Below are 17,322 nucleotides of genomic sequence, written 5' to 3'. Positions count from 1 at the left end.
CCAGGATCAAGCGATTTTCCTGCCTCAGCCTCCCGAGTAACTGGGATTACAGGCACATGTTGCCACACCTGGCTAATTTTTGTATTTTTAGTATACAGGGTTTCACCTGTATACTGTATATGTTGGTTAGGCTGGTCTTGAACTCCTGACCTCAGGTGATCCACCCATCTTGGTCTCCCAAAGTGCTGAGATTACAGGCATGAGTCACCACACCCGGCCTCATATTTTCAATTTTTAAAATAATAACCAATATGCAGGAAAAAAGTCACATTTCCACTGTATATTTTTCTGACTCTAGCAGTCACTGTAAAGGAAACTTTAGAGTCCCAGGATCCCTTCTAGCCCTTTCTGAGCTGGTCCAGTTTCAAGGAAGTTCCTTTGCTTCAAGTCCTCTTGACCACTGGACATTGTCTTTCCTCCCTGGCATGAGATGCTGACCCACCAGTCCATTTTCTTCTGACCGAAGAAAAGTGACAATTCACCTTCTTTAAAAAGCTAACTATTTTCGCCGGGAGCGGTGGCTCACGCCTACAATCCCAGCACTTTGGGAGGCCAAGGCAGGTGGATCACCTGAGGTCAGGAGTTCGAGATCAGCCTGGCCAACATGGTGAAACCCCATCTCTACTAAAAATACAAGATTAGCTGGGCGTGGTGGTGCATGCCTGTAATCCCAGCTACTTAGGAGGCTGAGGCAGGAGAATCGCTTGAACCTGGGAGGCGGAGGATGCGGTGAACCAAGATCACACCATTGCACTCCAGCCTGGGCAACAAGAGTAAATCTCTGTTGCACCACCAAAAAAAAAACTATTTTCCTGAGTTTCAGAAGAAGTGGACATACATTCCCAAGTAACTTGTAAGGTACTATGATGGATGCCCTTTAAACACAATGAATGACTTTCTAGCCCCTCTGGGACCTGGTGACGAGCTCTTCCCAGCTCTGAAGTCTCTGACGATGATTCATTTAGCTCTTCCCCCTGCCATTCACCCAGAGAAATGACCTTGCAGCACAGTCAATGATGCAAAACCCATACCCGTCATGCTGTACAAGGCGGCAGCAGAGAGGGAAAGTCTTCACCGATACCTCAGCCCATCAGCAAGGGCAGAACCCAAATAGACTGGTGATTCTCCGAGAGGGGTGAACTTCCTTTTCTGTTACTTGTCAGATTCCAGGTTAATGTTTTGCTATTACCCCAAGTATAAAAAAAAGAAGAAAAATATCTCTATCACAGATCATGTTTCTAAATCTTAATATTTCTCCAATGCCTTTTTATCTCTAGAAGAATCCTCCTGTCACCGAAACACTCTCGCCCAGGCCACACTGTCCATTCCATTGCCCCCGCAATGACAGGAAGTGTGAGGAGGCGGCTACGAAGCATACAGTTCAGGGGTGACACAGTGACTTTATGCTGCTTGGTTGACGATATAATCATCCCAGAGGCTCCCAGTTGTAATTCCCTTCAATTCTTCAGGCCCTTCAATTAGAGTTCCTCTGGTTACCACATCGTGTTTACCCTCTGGTCTAAGGTCAGCTTTTGAATTTAGCCCTCTTGGTCTATGGAATATCACAGTCCATTCTTGATGGGCCCAACCAAACCGTTTTTTGGCTTCTGGTAAAAACTGCCCTCCTGAAAGCCACGTGTCACATCGAACAGGTCAGACTCCCCCTCAGCTCTTCTCAGACCTCTGCTTTCCTAAATACCCTGTTAGGGCAACCGCCATCCTGAGAGAGTTCTCCTGTCCTCAGTTTGTAAAATGCTAAGTCTCTATTCTGTAGTCATTTCTCATCACTAATCATTCTTTGGGAGGAGGAATATTTTCTTTTCCTTCCCATAGAAAAAAGAAGGGAGAGTTTAGGGGTCCATCCTCACTGAGATTTTCTGCTATGTCATTCTTGGTACACAGAATATGATGCCTAACACTGGCAATCTTCGTACTAATCCACAATATTCAGTAAATCTCAGTTGGAAGAGAGAAGAACAGCTGAATTATCTGTTTTTGTGACAATTAAATTAAATATAAATTGCTAGATGCCCAATTTCAGTGATATAACAGCCTTCTCACCCCACTCCCCTTCTATAATTCTGAGGATTTGGTGTGGAATGAGGTAAGTCAGCCAAAATTTGCTTATAAACATACTTTATTGTACATAGACAGTGGATACTGAAAATGATCAAGTAAATGGAATTTTGAACAGGTAAAGAGGAAACAAAGAATTAAGGTGTCCCTGTGGAATAGTGCAAGATAGGAGTGCCCCACCCATAGTGTTATCTACAATAGGTACTCAGGGGAAAGGACCCCAAGGAGTTAGACTAAAAATGTATGACCAGCACAATTCCATGATCAAACTCTACCTGTCTACTTCCAGCCAGGCATCTCAACAATCAAGTTCTATCTAAATCATTCGCTCCTGTCTTCCTTTAGTCATGATGAAATAATGAGAATATCATAAGGAACAGAAGGCAATGCATTGGTCATGCCTCTTGGAGACGCTGGTGGGATGTATCTGGATTAATCCTTACTGGGGGTGCTATTTTCCTGCATAGTCTTCTTTATCCAGTCAACATAGTTCTGTACCCGTGTGTAGAGCCCATAGGTCCCACACTGGGGCCCCCAGGACACCAGGCCAGCTACGTAGAATTTGGTCTTGTCATTGGGATCCTGCACAGCAAAGGCCCCACCACTGTCCCCTTTACAGCTATCCATGCCCTTCTCTCCTCCAGCACAGATCATGTTAGGAGTGAAAACATAGGCCCCTGCATCTGCTTTGGGGTTTTCCACTTTCACTTCTCTGCACTTTCTTAAAGGAGCTACAGGTAACGTTGCCGCTTTGAGGCGAAGAGCGCGATCTCTCTTCTCTGTTCGGCCCCAGCCTGAGATCAGTCCCAGGTCCCCATCCATGAGGTTGTAGTCAGAAGAGGTGCCTGGTAGGCAGATGGGGGCGACGGTGGGTCCCATTTTCACTGGGTCTTTCAGCTGCACCAGTGCAATGTCATTATCAAAATTTGTTCGTGCTTCTGGGACTTCCAGCAGCTTCCATCCCGGATGAATAAACACACGCTCAGGAATAAGCATCTTGGATTTTGCCAGCCGTGAGGTCTGCACTGAGGTGGACCCAACATACATTGTTGGCTCCTGGTTTCCCTCCACAACATGAGCTGCCGTCAGCACCCAGTACTCATCAATGAGCGCTCCACCAGCCCACGGGTTGTCAAAGAAGACTTGCCAGGGGAAGTTTTTAATATCTGCATCGGATCCGCCAATTATCCTCTGTTTTCCTTCAAAGGGTTCTCTGGGGACTCCACAGACTAGGAAGGAATAAAAAAAAAAAAAAAAAAAAAAAAAACACGGGGAAGGAGCAAGAAATGATACTGGCTTCCTGCAAATCCTCCAACCACTCAAATAATTTTACTTGCTAGGTTGCAGGGTTCTCTAGTACAAAATGGTTAATCCTATTTGGTCAACAAGCTCAATACCTGACCCACCCTGGTCTTACCTAAACACCCCGCTTTGCCGATGTCATAGCAGGCTCATGGGAGAGCTCAGTTAACCAGAGGCAGTGTGTGAATCACTGAGTCCAGATGCACTAGTGCCTCACGCTATCCACAGTGTGACTCACAGCCCCTCTGGGGGCAGGGGTACCCCTTCCACCTCCCAACTCGGCATGTGAGGCCGGTGCCCAACCAAGAGCCAGTGCTGGAAACCCTTTTCTCACACAGTTGGTGGAGGAGGGAAGCTTTCTGCCTTCTTCAGATGCCCAGATCAAACTTTAATTGCCTTCTTTACTGGAGTCCTAGTGGCACCTGAGTCCCTCCTAGTAAACCACAGGTCAGCCTAGGAAGTAGAGAGGGGTCCCTTCTTTGGCCTTGACCTGTCACTCCCAGTGACTGGTGCCATTACCATTCAGTTATACTAATAACTGAATTCAAGTGAAGCTGCTTACCTAAATCCCTTGCTAGACAGCCTGGAGGGACTCCAAGTTGAGCACAACAGGCTTTGGACTTAGACCTGGGCTCAAAGCCGGCCTTCGCAACTTGCTAACTCTGCGAACTTGCACCCACCATTGACCGGTCAAGTAAGACTAATGACACCTAGCTCACGGGGCTGTTACAAGAACGTGAATGAGATAATAAACACAACAAATAAGCTTGGTCTTTAGTTCTCAGTAACAACCAGGATGGTCTTTATCCTACTGGATTTGCCCCAGCCTTCTGCTACCCAACTCTGATCTTCCTCGTTCCTTGAATTCCTCGATATCTTGCTGCCATATAAACGTTTAATATAATAACTAGGTTATTTAACTAGTCTTGTTTTTGAATGTTGATTACTCACTCTCAGTTTTCAGGCCCTGTTTTTAGCAGTTCTGTATCTTCTCGTTGCAGCTACATTACCAGACACCAACTGTCGCTGGCTGACGCTTATATTTCCTTGCAGTCGGCCTGGCTTCAGTGTAGCTGAGGAGGTGCCCCACGGCCCCGGCAGCCCACGGCACAGTGCTACTGCCACCTCACTGAGCTGGACTCTGGCAGGCCACTGTTCAGTCCTTTCCCAAGAGGGTTACAGCTGCTTTCAGAAGGTGACTCCCATTCACCCATGCCTATCATCTCTCCCCAAACCTTGGCCCTCCTTACCTGGAACACATTTCGGCAGCTCTGGGCTCAGCGCCTCATTCACCCAGCTCCCATTACCAGCACAGTGATACTGCCCTGGAGTAGCACAGAGAACACAGGCCACACTCACCACCACATCTTCACTCCCTCTTCCATTCCCCCACAGCCTGCCCCATTCTTTCAGAGCCTCAGCTCCTCTGGGATTCAAGTAGTAAATCAGATTAATAAGCCAGAAAAAAAATCTTCCTCCAATCCCTCAGGCCTCTAGCCCGCCAGGGGAGACAAAGGGAACATCTCCAAAGCAGAAGGAAAGAAGGCATTGGGAAACTGGGAAAAGAAAATACAAAGCAATGCGGAGAATGTGTAGTGTCTCATCCAGCCCTTCATCTAGCACAACCAAAGCCTCCACATCAAGGAAGCCAGTCAGTGTAGCTTGCTGGCTTGAAGCGGAAGGCATTGCTCCTGTGGGCTGTACATGAAATAACTGGTCCAAAGGTGGGTAATCCCACGGAATGGATGTTACAGGGGAATTCCTGCGGCAGCTGTGAAGCTGAGCTGGTGACCTCTATGATTCCCTGTGACTGGTGCTGCCCTGAGCGTGCCCTGCTCCATATGAAAAGTGTATCTTTAGATGAAGCCAAGGGGATGAACAATGTCTGTCCTATCGCCTTCATTTGTCTCCAAACTCTCTCTGGCACAGACAGATTATGCTATTTATCCTCCAACACCTTCTCACTCTCTCTGCTCCAGTAGAAGAAACCTACCATTTCCTCCATTTTCCATGTAGTAATATGGCTCCTCACAAGTGTAGCGGGTGACAGAACCAAACAAAGTGCTCTCTGGGTCTTCAACTTTACCATTCTCAATGGATTCAGGAATGCCACAGTCCACAGCTACCAGACGAAGGAAGGAGAGCGACAGTCAGGACAGCCACTTCCTCCAAGGAGGAGTCAAGGGGCCAGTTTCACCCTCACTGCTTCCCCACCCCATATCCACAGGCACACCTGGGATGAACCTCCCCACACCAGCCTCTCTGTGGCCATCCTCCCCAACTGGCATCTCTCAGCTCTCTGGCCCACTGAGATGCCAACTCAGATGACCCCGTGAAAGCTGTAGGGAAGAGCCTGGTTCTCAGTGATTGGTGAAGGCCCACTGGAAGCCACAAATGCACCCACATGGGGCTATTAACTCGACCTATCCCATGGCCCCTTTCTTGGAAAGAAACTTGCCGATCTAGTTGGCCTGGGAACAGATTCGGGGCTGAACTAGAAAAGCCTCCATGACTGGCTTCCCTTCAAAAACCCAACCCACTCCCTCACATGCCTAAGAGGAAACCATGCATCTGAAGTGGGATGTGCTGATCTTTCCATTCTCTCTGAGAGAAAAAGAAAGACTTCCACTTTGAAGAGACACGTACGTTGACATTTCAGTTTGGAATTACTCCACTTTCCATTGCTTTGACAAGTCGAATAGAAAATGTTGCACCAACACGTCCCTGGAGAATAATAAACATCACCACTTATTTCTGAAGAGAGATATGGGAAACCAAAATCAAAACTGGAATTGATCTCTGGCCTTGGATCAATGAGGAGTCCTCACCACAAGAAGCTTGGGAACAACTCAGCAGACTGACCCAAAGCACCCAGGAGATGAGGCTGACAGATAGCTTTGCCCCAACGTGTCAACCCCCTTCCCCAAGAAGACTGAAGGCAGAGAGAGAATGCCAAGCTGGCGAGGGAGCTCTGTGACTCACAAGGGAGAACTACAGATCTTAAGCTGTCGTGTTTATGGAAAAGGCGTTATACCTTGATCACACACTTACGTTGGTAAACAACTGGACAATTTCAGTACACGCATCCTGATCTGGGGCCAGGGATTAGGGAGAAGCCAAGATGGTACTTTACCTCCACAACTTCAAACCCATCCAGACAGGTTATCCGCACCACATCTCTAAACACATATTTTGCCTTCGCAGGCTCCCAAACAGAAGTGGGAGTTTCTTCTTTAGGACAGGGGATTGCTTGAAAGAACAGAAGTTGGGGCAAGAAAAAAACATTACTAAATAGTTGAAGACTCTCATTCTATTTACATCATTCTCACACTTTCTAAAATCATCCAGTTGTCCTCATTCCTGATGCTTAACATTCCAATACAGCAGATGTCTAAAATCATATGGCATCACCAACTAACCACCCCCAAACTGTCTGCACTCTCAGGTCTAGTTAGAGGATTACTAGGGGTTGAGGCATTCCTAGCAACCATTGACTGGTTTAGATTTTCCTGAGGAAGTGAAGTATCTCAGGATACTATCAGAACAACAATCTATCTGTTTTTTAAATTATTGTTGCTTTGTTTTTGTTTTGTTTTAGAGACAAGGTTTTGCTCTGTTGCCCAGAGTGGACTCAGACTCCTACTTCCTGGGATCAAGGGATCCTCCTGCCTCAGCCTCCCCTGGTAGCTGAGATCACAGGTGCTTCCATTGTGCCTGGATCATCTACCTGCTTTGATCCCACATTGTTTGGGGACTTTGGTATCACCAACCAAAGAGGCACTTCTAGGTTACTCACTCCATGGTAGTAAAATTTCCAGCCCTTGTTTTGCCCTGTTAGATCAGTTTGGAAGATGATATCAAGAGCATTACTCTTGGTTTCAATATTTAGTGGCCCAGGGAATCCACCACCGCAATAAGGACCAAATTGCTGATCTCCTGCAACAAGCTGGACGAAATGATGAAATCAGAAGAGGGAAAGAACTAAAGGAAAGAGGTAAAATTGGAAGATGGGAGATAAAAGTAAGAGAGGCATTGAATGACACATAAAAGAAGAAGAAGGAAAATAAGGGTCAGGAGAAAAGATAATTTTATCTTCAGGCTGAGTGCAGTGGCTCACGCCTACAATCCCAGCACTTTGGGAGGCCGAGGTGGGAGCATTGCTTGAGGCTGGGAGTTTCAGGCCAACCTGAGCAACATAGCAAAACCCCATCTCTGTAAAAAATAATAATAATAATCACAATAAAAATATTAGCTGGGTATGGTGGCGCACGTCTGTGGGCCTAGGTACTCAGGAGGCTGAGGTGGGAGACTTGCTTGAGCCCAAGAGGTCAAGGCTACAGTGAGCTTTGACTGCACCACAGCACTCCAGCTTGAGCAACAGAGCAAGACCCTGCCTCAAAAATTTTTCTTTGTCTTCAGGGAGAGATCTCTTTGTGTAAGTTGAGGGTGGGGGTATTAATCAACTGTCACGCACAACTAAACTGTCAGGGCAGTTTCCCTCTGAGTCAGCTGGTTCCACATCAAAATCTTCTCTCCGCACAGTCACCACCACTTGGAACCCTTCCTCCAGCCGGATCTGGTATTCACACCTTGAGTTCTCTGGATACGGTTTGGGATAATTGGGACTTGCAATCTCCCCAATCAGTGCAGTGAATACATCCCCACTGCAATTAACTAAGAGAGAAAAAGTGAAAGGGAGAATCAAATACGGCGTCAAGCAAAGGAATTCCTGTACTATTCTATGATTCCTTCTCTCAGAAACTGACAGTCCTCCATTCAAACTAACCTGAGATCCCCCAAACTAACCTGAGATCCCCGCCCTAACTGGAGGGATGCAGCAATTACACATGCAGTACATATCAGCAGGAACACCCAAGCCCTATTAGGTTTCCATCACTCTGCTTAGGATGGAGCCTTTTCTGGTTATGAACAGCCCCCAGTAGACTCTTTACAGGCATCTATCTCTCTTCTCCAATTAACTAACTTTACCCTGTAGTCTTATCTTCCTCCCTTCTTGTGGCTTCATCTCAGCTTACGAGTAACTAATAATAGATGCCAGTAGTGAGTGATATAATGGACTCTGTGGACTCAGTGTGGGAGGAGGTTGGAAGGGGGTCGAGAAAACTGCACATTGGGTATAGTGTACACTGCTCGGGTAACAGGTGCAATAAAATCTCAGAATTGACCACTAAAGAACTCATCTATGTAACCAAGAACCACCAGTACCCCCAAAACTACTGAAATTCTTTAAAATAATAAATAAATAAACAAACAAATATATAAATTTTAAAATAAAAAAGAAGAAATGCCAAATGAAGGCTGGGCCTAACAGAAGTTGGAAGCGTGGACAAAGCCCTTTCTGAGGCCCCAGTCATTCCAAATCCCAAGGAACATGCGACCCTCTTAACACCAAGCTCACCTCCACAATTCTTCATGTCATCATGGAGGAAATATTCCGGGGGGCAGGAGCAGAAGTAACCACCAATGAAATTGTTGCAGAAGTGGCTACAAGGGTCATCTACAAAATCTGTGCATTCATTTATGTCTACAAAGAGTAGAGAGAGGCTGAGGTCAAGAACAAACACCAAGAAGGCAGAATGAGGTTAAACCCAAAACCTAAGGGTTAGAAAAAGTAGGAAAGGCCTGTTGCTTAAAGATCCCTCTAGGGATCGCATGTCAGGCTGGTATTATTCTATATTACTCTCCTGACATATGATTCCAGGGTTGAACCCTACCACTACACAGCTATACGGGAGCTCGTGTGTGCATGTGTGCGTGTGTGTATGTGACATAGCCTCACTCTCTCACCCAGGCTGGAGTGCAGTCGTGCAATCTCAGCTCACTGCAACCTCCACCTCCTGGGTTCAAGCAAGTCTCATGCCTCTACCTCCTGAAGAGCTGGGAACACAAGCACGCACCACAACACCTGGTTAATATTTTGTATTTTTAGTAGAAACAGGATTTCACCACGTTGGCGAGGCTGGTCTTTAACTCCTGGCCTCCAGTGATCCCCCCGCCTCAGCCTCCCAAAGTGCTGGGATTACAGGTGTGAGCCACCCCATCCGGCCTAGGGAGCTCTTAATGTCAGAGATCCTTGACTTTTCCCATGTACGGAGCATTTCAGCTCCAGGGATGACACTCTGCAAGGTAAACATCATGATAATGCCTTCTGCAAGAAGGAATAAGTACATTCATTGCTTTATATGATGTTGGTCCTTCTATCAAATCTAAACAATAGTTTGGCTTTATGAGATGTCCTAGCTTCATTTTAACCTGGAGAGAGATACAGAAGTACCCAGAATTTGAAGGTTTGAATGCCATATATTGAATGGGTTTAAATACTACACATTCCTCATGTGATTCTTGGCAAGTTATTAACTTTCCTAGTCTTTATTTTCTTCATCTTTATATGGAACAAATAATACCTACCTTGAAGGGTTAAAGTGATGATTGTGTTAAAATAGGAAAAATCCCCGACACATACCCAGTTTACAGTGGCTCTCAATAAATTACTGTATATTATGTAATATGTGTTATTACCATTATCATCATCACCACTAACATATGATCATGCATTTGAATTTCACAAAAGTGATTTATGGAGGGACCCAGGCCAAGTCAACACTTTTTGTATGAATTACAAACAGAATCCCCATTCAACGTGTTGCTCAGTGGATTTCTCACTTCTAATCTTTTAGTTGGGTCAACAAGGCACATGCAGAAGGGTGAGCCTTACCTGTGGCAACATAGTATGCAGCAAACCCCGTAAAACGCTCTTCATTGGAAAAGTCTGACTTAAAGATCACCTGGAGTTTGTTGTATGGGACTTGGAACTCTTCCACAATTGGAGAGTGGGGATTGTTACTGGTCCTCTGTCCACAGAGCCTCCCTTCTTCAATGTCTCCTGACATTATCTAAGAGAAGAGTCAACAACAACAAAAAAAGCTAGGAAAGGGTAATATTTTGGTATGGAGGTAAGAGAAGGGACAGAGAGAGTAGAACATTTATGCCCCTAGGACTTGACTTCAGTTCACTGTGAGTACAGGTGTCTCTCCCTCCCACATGCTTATTCTACTACCTCAGCCCTGGTCTTCTCTCTCTATTCTTTTTGTGCTTATAACATACCTGCACTGAGTCATATGCACAGTTCTCTGACAGCTCTATGTCCAGATGGGTGAAGTAGAGGTGAATCCCATACCCTTCAGGAACTTCTATGTCCCAAGATTTCTCTACCTCACTGGGGTATGCCTGAGGATAGTTAGGGGACAGGATCTCCCCATACATGGTAGGCTCAGCATAAACACATGCCAAAAGGGAAAACAGGACAATGTACCTGAAAAAAAAGAGGCATAGATTGGCGGGTGACCCAGGCACTAGCAGCCTAGGACAGAAAGCGCTATTTCTCAGAGGCAGAAGAAAGGGGGAAGAAGATAGAGGTAGTCACTCTGTCGGTCATGGGGGAGAATCTTAGGTTGGAATAAAGAAAAGGCCCTCGTCAAACCAAAACCCAGGCTTCAGATAAGAGCCCCCCCACCCCCGCTTTTTTTTTTTTCAGACAGGGTCTCACTCTGTCGCCCAGGCTGGAGTGCAGTGGTGCGATCTCAGCTCACTGCAGCCTTGACCTCCTGCACTCAAGTGTATTTACTACCTCAGCCTTTTGAGTAGCTGGGACCACAGATGACACGCACCACACTGGGCTAATTTTTTTTTTTTTTTTTTTTTAATAGATACAGGGTCTCCTTATATTGCCCAGGCTGGTCTCAAAGTCCTGGGCTCAAGCAATGCTCCGTCTCGGTCTTCTAAAGTGCTGGGATTATAGGCGTGAGCCATCATGCCTGGCCCATGAGCACTTTTCTTGAGAAGATGAAGGGAATAGAGTCTGTGTGACCTCTGGAGATCCTTGATGACTTACCACATCTCTGGCGATTCGTCCACCCTGGTGAGCTGCCTGTCTCTTGGTCCTGGCTTTCTGGACCTCGGGACTTTGGAGCCTAAGGGGTGGTAGGCCTGGCTGTATTTGTCTGACAAATACAGGCACCTTCTTTGGTGGTGCGGTGTCACCTGGGGCTCAGTGTCACCTTCAAAGGGATAACACACAGGTTAAACAGAGCCATATCACCAACATCGCCGCACGTCACCGGGCCCCTCACACCCTCCCTAGTTCAACTAACTTTCTAGACTATAACTAAATTGTATCCTTCCCTCCTTGCCTCTCTGGACTTTCTCCTAATTTTTCTGCAAAGGAACCGAGTACTTTCTCCCAGTTTTCTTCTTCCTCTGTTGTCCTCCACCAGCCCCACCCCCGACGGTATCAGTCTCTCTCCTGCCCTCAAGAACAATGCTCCCATTTCCACTGGGTTTTCAGCAGTCTTCATGCATCATGACCATCCATCTAGGACAGCCCCTCTTCTTTAACCATGATCTCCTTATCTCCTCAAGCAGCCCTGTCTGCTGTTTATCATTGTGTGCATCTCCGTTGATGCTCCCAACGCCCACGGATGGAGGCAGGAGCTTCTTTCAACAGGGGAAGTCAGGGGCCTTGGAACAAGCAGTCTGGGAAGGAAGTGCTGCCCTGCTGAGGCAGGGTTGCGTGAGGAAGGAGAAAAGGGACAGCCAAATGACAAGGAACATAAAAACTTCCTACATTCGCTTTCCAGAGTTTGGGCTTTGTCCCTGCTGCCACCCCCGCTCCCCTGCCAACTTACTGAAAATATAAGCTATCTCCCCACAGTTCGTAGTAAAGTCTTGCTAAAATTGCTTTAACCCTGAAAACAGTGGTAGGTAAGGGGGTGAAGTAGGGGTGGATGAGGTGAGCTTAGGAAAAATAGGTTGTCTATATTCTGCCTTTTTTTTATTCTGCCTTTGTCACCCTCTATCATTGCCCCAAGCCCTCCTACGTGACGTTTTCTGCCTTTCTTTCTTCCTGCATCAAAGCTCTGCTCCTTGTTTGTAAGGATTTTACCTTCAGAAGCTGGTAGGAGCAAGTGGGTCAGTCCCCTGCCTCCTGCCAGTGGGCACGCTGGGCAACCCCTCCGGCCCCCAGGGACAGCAGCACAGGGCCTTGACGCTCCCTCTGCAGGAACCTCCGGTCAGCCTCCCTGTCCGGGTTCTGTTCATAAGAGTGTGCATGTCTGAAATTCCCTGATCTAAACAGAGGGGGCTGGGAGACCATGACATAGGGAAAGAATAACTCAGCCTTGATCTTGGAGCTCCCTCTGCTTTTGAAACAAGGATAGCATCCTCCTCCCAGGCCTGAGAGGCCTCTATCCAGGGCTCCTAGCGGGAAAGGAGGAATGGGGAATTTCACCGATTGCTTAATGCTATTTTTCAGCCAAAGGGCGTGTTTCTGAGTTTTCAGGGAAGTCAGGTGATTTGTGGGAAAAGGCGGGGATTGGTACCAGGGGAAAAACCAAACCCAGAAAGCCCAGCCCTCCAAATGTGTGTGAATCATGAATTAAGGGAAAGTAGTTATCAGAAATGCAAGTCATCTCTGCTTTAAAGCAAATGTAATGGTGGATAATGACTTACACGGAGACCGAGGTGGTACGGCGTGAGGCTGCCTCGTCATAACATCCCTCCACATCCCTTCCAGACACCGAAATTCCACCCCCCAACTGAGCCCCTTTTCAGATCCAACCCAGAGTCCCTTATCCATAACCCTCGGAGCCAGCTGTATTTTGAAATTTTATAGATTTTTTTAAAGCTATGTAGTCCATGGACCCAGTATTAGGTAATACCTCCTCCTCTCCCTCCCTTTATGGACCAGGATAACCCCCTATTAACAAACATTAAGATTTCTGCAGCTAAACAGATTGATCTTATGGTAAGTGGATAACTAAAGATTACAAATTACACCAGTTCGGGTCAGGTTTTGCTGCCAAATTGAGTTTTAGTCCCAAACTTGGAAACAAAAAACGATAGCCAGGTGTTGTGACACACACCTGTAGTCCCAGCTACTCAAGAGGCTGAGGCACGAGGATCACTTGTGTCAGGGAGGTCGAGGCTGCAGGGGGCACCATTGCACTCCAGCCTGGGCAACAGAATGAGATCCCATTACAAAAAAAAAAGAGAGAGAGACTTTGTTTTCCCAGTCCTTTGGATTTTAGAATTGCAGACAAGGGAATGAGGGGCAGTGCCACTCCACAGAGCCTTCCCTGATCTCAGCTCCCCTTTATGCCCCTTTAGTTGGCTCAGCACTGAGCCTGGAGCCAGAAGACAGGCTCATGTCCTAGCTCTGCTCCTCACCAGAGGTAAGGCCTTAGGCTCATCACCTAACTTCCTGATTTCTTTTTTTTTTTTAACCTGGCTCACTATTGACAGACCTAGTTTCTTCAGATATAAAACAAATCATATCACTCCTGCCCACCCTACATGACTATCAGGTGGACCTAATGAAATAATTTGAGCAAACAAGATTTGTACACTATGGTACCTAATAAATATACATGTTAAAAGGAAGAGAATCATGAGCCCATAAGGTCTCGGAAGGCAGGTGCTGGGTCTGATTCATCTTGGTATTGTCCACCATGTCTAGCAGCGTCATGCAGACCACAGATGTGCATGCAACCATCTGTGGCTCCCCTGGCTGCCCCACATTCAAACCGCTTGGCCATATTTGAGGAGTTCCCCATCATATCAGACTTGGGAACAGAGCCGACCTCCCAAGAAAGAAGATGCAGGCACAAGAAGGGTGTCACCCCCCTCCTCAGCAGCTCTGGAGCAGGCTAATTTGTAATCACCTGAAGGGTTCTTCCTGCCTGCTGCGTAGACAAAACCAGTTCACTGAGACCATGGTATTGCAGTAGAGAAAGAGTTTAACAATGCAGAGCTAGCCAAGTGAAAGGATGGCAGTTTATTAATCAGATCAGTTTCCCCAAGAACTCAGAGGCTAGGGTTCTTATGGATAATTGGTGGGCAGTAGGAGCAGAAAATGGGTGCTGATTCATTGCAGATCAAATGATACAAGTGGAGAAAACAGACCTTGTGCACTAAGTCCACCTCTAGGTGGGGGCCACAGGACTAGTTGAGTCATGAATCATTTCAGAATGCAAAAGTCTGAAAAACATCTCAAAAGACCAATATTTGGTTTTACAATAGTGATGTTATCTATAGGAGCAATTGGGGAAGTCACAGATCTTGTGACCTCTGGCCGCATGACTCCTGAGCAGTAAGGGATTATATATAGGAAGGCAAGCTAGGGGTCAATGGCTGGTCATCAGTTAGCTGCACCCACATCTTAGCAAAATTCAAGCCCCTCCCATAATCCTTAATCTTGTGGCCTTTCATTTGTTTTACAAAGGCAGGTCCCTGAGCAAGGAGAGGGTTCGTTTTAGGGAGCGACTAGTATCATCTTTCCTTCAGAGTTAAACTGTAAACTAAATTCCTCCCAAGGTTAGCTTGGCCTATGCCCAGGAATGATTGAGGACAGCCAGCCTGTGAGGGTAGAGGCAAGATGGAGTCACCCATGCTAGACTTCCCTTACGGTCATCATCTTTGCAAAGGCAGTTTCACATGCACACATGTTCCATTCATCAGAGGCCCAGGCTTTGAATCCAGAGGCAGTAATGCCAGGAAGCAGGGACCCTGGAGCCTGTGGGAACAGTGGTGGCCACAGCAAGATCACAGAGGAGGTAGAGTTTTCAGCAGCACCCAGCATCCAGTCCCAGTGGGTAAGCATTGTAAGCTGAAGCATCCAGGGCACGGCCAAAGAAGTGGCAGCAGAAGCAGCCAGGTTCTGACTGTTGTCCAGGCTGGGAAGCTTTCACACATAGCTCTGCAGCTCCCCTGGCATTTCCGTGAGCAATCCAGGATCCCTTTAATAAATTCATCTTCTGCTAACTAAAAATAATGGCTGATACAACATGCTCAGTGAGTACCTGAGGATTGGCTGATTGAATGAATGTGCCAAAGTGAATTCAAACCATTCACTACCTTTTGTTTTAGCCGTGTGACCTTGAAAAAGTTACTTTGCCTCTCTGAGCTCCAGCTTCATCAGGTGTAAAATGGGGATAATAGCACCTATTTAAGACATAGCTATCACTGTCATGGCCCATCGTGGCCAAGATTAAACAAAATAACGTATGCTAAGCATTCAGCATATACCTGGTACTCAGTAAGCTTTTAACAAATAACAAAACATATTAACTTCTCCAAACACCAAACATGGCAGCAGTAGCAGCAGCTTCCTCCCCATCAAGAGCATGCTTCAGTTAATAGCAAGGAAAAGAGGACGCCTTATCAATGTGTCCAGGGTTCCTTCTCCTTTTCCTTGTAACTCAACGCTGCCTGATCTTGCCAGAAAAGTTAGACTCTTCCCTACCCTCACCTGTGTTTTATGTTCACTTCCGCTATTTTGCCATGAAATTGAAATATATTGCCAGAAGCAGTGGCTCATACCTGTAATCGCAGCAACTCAGAAGGCTGAGGCAGGAGGATCGCTTGAGGCTAGGAGTTCAAGACCAGCCTGGGCAACACAGGGAGACCTCATCTCTCCAAAAAGTGTTTAAAATTAGCCAGCCTGTGGTCCCAGCTACTCAGGAGGCTGAGAGGAGGGAGGATTGCTTGAGCCCAGGAGTTCAAGGCTGCAGTGAGCTATGACCACAGCACTGCACTTCAGCCTGGGTGCTCCGTTTCCCAACTCAAATTTCATTGGTCAGGCATGGTGGCTTATGCCAAAGTGCTGTAATCCCAGCACTTTGGTAGATCAAAAAGAGAGGATCACTTGACGCCTGGAGTTCAAGACCAGCTTGGAGAAGATAGCGAGATTTCATCTCTACAGAAAGTCAAAAAATTAGTCAGGCATAGTGGCATGCACTTGTAGTCCCAGTTACTCAGGAGGCCAAGGGAGGAGGATCACCTGAGCCCAGGATTTTGAGGCTACAGTGAGCTATGATCACACCACTGAACTCCAGCCTGGGCAACAGAGTGAGATCCTGTCTCAAAAATAAATAAAATAAAATTTCATCCGGCTATGATATCTAAGTAGCTATTGGAGATTCACAATGAGATTAAACGATGGTATTAAGAAGCCCCAACAATGAAATGCCAACAATAAAGTTTTTGAACAACAAATAAGCCTCCCATTTTCAAATTTGAACAACAAATAACCCTCTCATTTATCAAACTCCAAAATTAAAGTTCAAATCCCATTGCAAACTAAAACTATGACATTAAAGTCAAAAGTAATTGAAGCCCAAAGTTTCTATGGTAAAGCCACAAAACCATCAGTTCCAATTTGTGTTCTGTTTAATCTCAGCTAGTAGGTTTCCAATCCCTGGGCAGTTGTGGTCCCTTCAGAAGCTGCAGCCTGGGCTGGAACAGGTTAGTTCCTCCACGGCTTCAAAGACTGAGTTCGGAGGCAAGCCTTCCATGAGCCTCAGTTTTTAAAATTCCAAAAAGTTAATGAGACACAAGAATATTGCAACACCAGCCCCATAACCACAAAATTTAGAAAATGAGCTATCCCCAGACCCCAAGACAATCATCCCAGGCAAAATTAAAATTATATTTCCAGAAACCAGCACTTAATGTCACCAAAATCCGAAGAAGAAATTCAATGGTATCTGAGGACAACAGAAAAGATTAAGCTTAGTTTAAAACCTTACCTTGAGGCCAATTTATGCCAATTGTTCAGAATCCATGTCCTGTGGGCCAGGTGTGGTAGCTCATGCCTGTCATCCCAACGCTTTGGGAGGCCAAAGCAGGAGGGTTGCTTGAGTCCAGGAGTTTGAGACTAGCCTGGGCAACATGGTGAGATCCGGTCTCCACAAAAAAAAGAAAAAAAAAGTGCCAGGCAGGCTAGTGCATGCCTGTAGTCCCAGCTACCCAGGAGGCTGAGGTGGGAGGATCACTTGAGCCCTGGAGGTCAAGGCCGCAATGAGCTGTGATCACACCACTGTACTCCAGCCTGGGCAATAGTGAGACCCTGTCTAAAAAAAAAAAAAA

General features: G+C 46.4%; 1 protein-coding gene across 1 annotated transcript; it reads right to left on the bottom strand.

Annotated features, from left to right (window-relative positions):
• Window positions 1-2,119: 2,119 nt before the first annotated feature.
• LOC108542015 (complement C1s subcomponent-like) lies at window positions 2,120-12,697 on the bottom strand. The gene is given in 13 exon segments (XM_017891767.1): window positions 2,120-3,305; window positions 4,629-4,703; window positions 5,372-5,500; window positions 6,025-6,084; window positions 6,087-6,102; window positions 6,512-6,627; window positions 7,171-7,324; window positions 7,853-8,052; window positions 8,798-8,923; window positions 10,115-10,292; window positions 10,504-10,711; window positions 11,291-11,456; window positions 12,341-12,697. Coding segments are annotated over 12 exon segments (2,064 nt in total). The 5' UTR covers window positions 11,296-11,456; window positions 12,341-12,697; the 3' UTR covers window positions 2,120-2,508.
• Window positions 12,698-17,322: the final 4,625 nt, after the last annotated feature.

This window comes from Rhinopithecus bieti, unplaced genomic scaffold, assembly GCF_001698545.2.
Source record: "Rhinopithecus bieti isolate Rb0 unplaced genomic scaffold, ASM169854v2 scaffold_21022, whole genome shotgun sequence".
NCBI lineage: Eukaryota > Metazoa > Chordata > Mammalia > Primates > Cercopithecidae > Rhinopithecus > Rhinopithecus bieti.
Note: the sequence above shows the minus strand (reverse complement) of the source record. Positions and strands in the feature narration are given on the sequence as shown.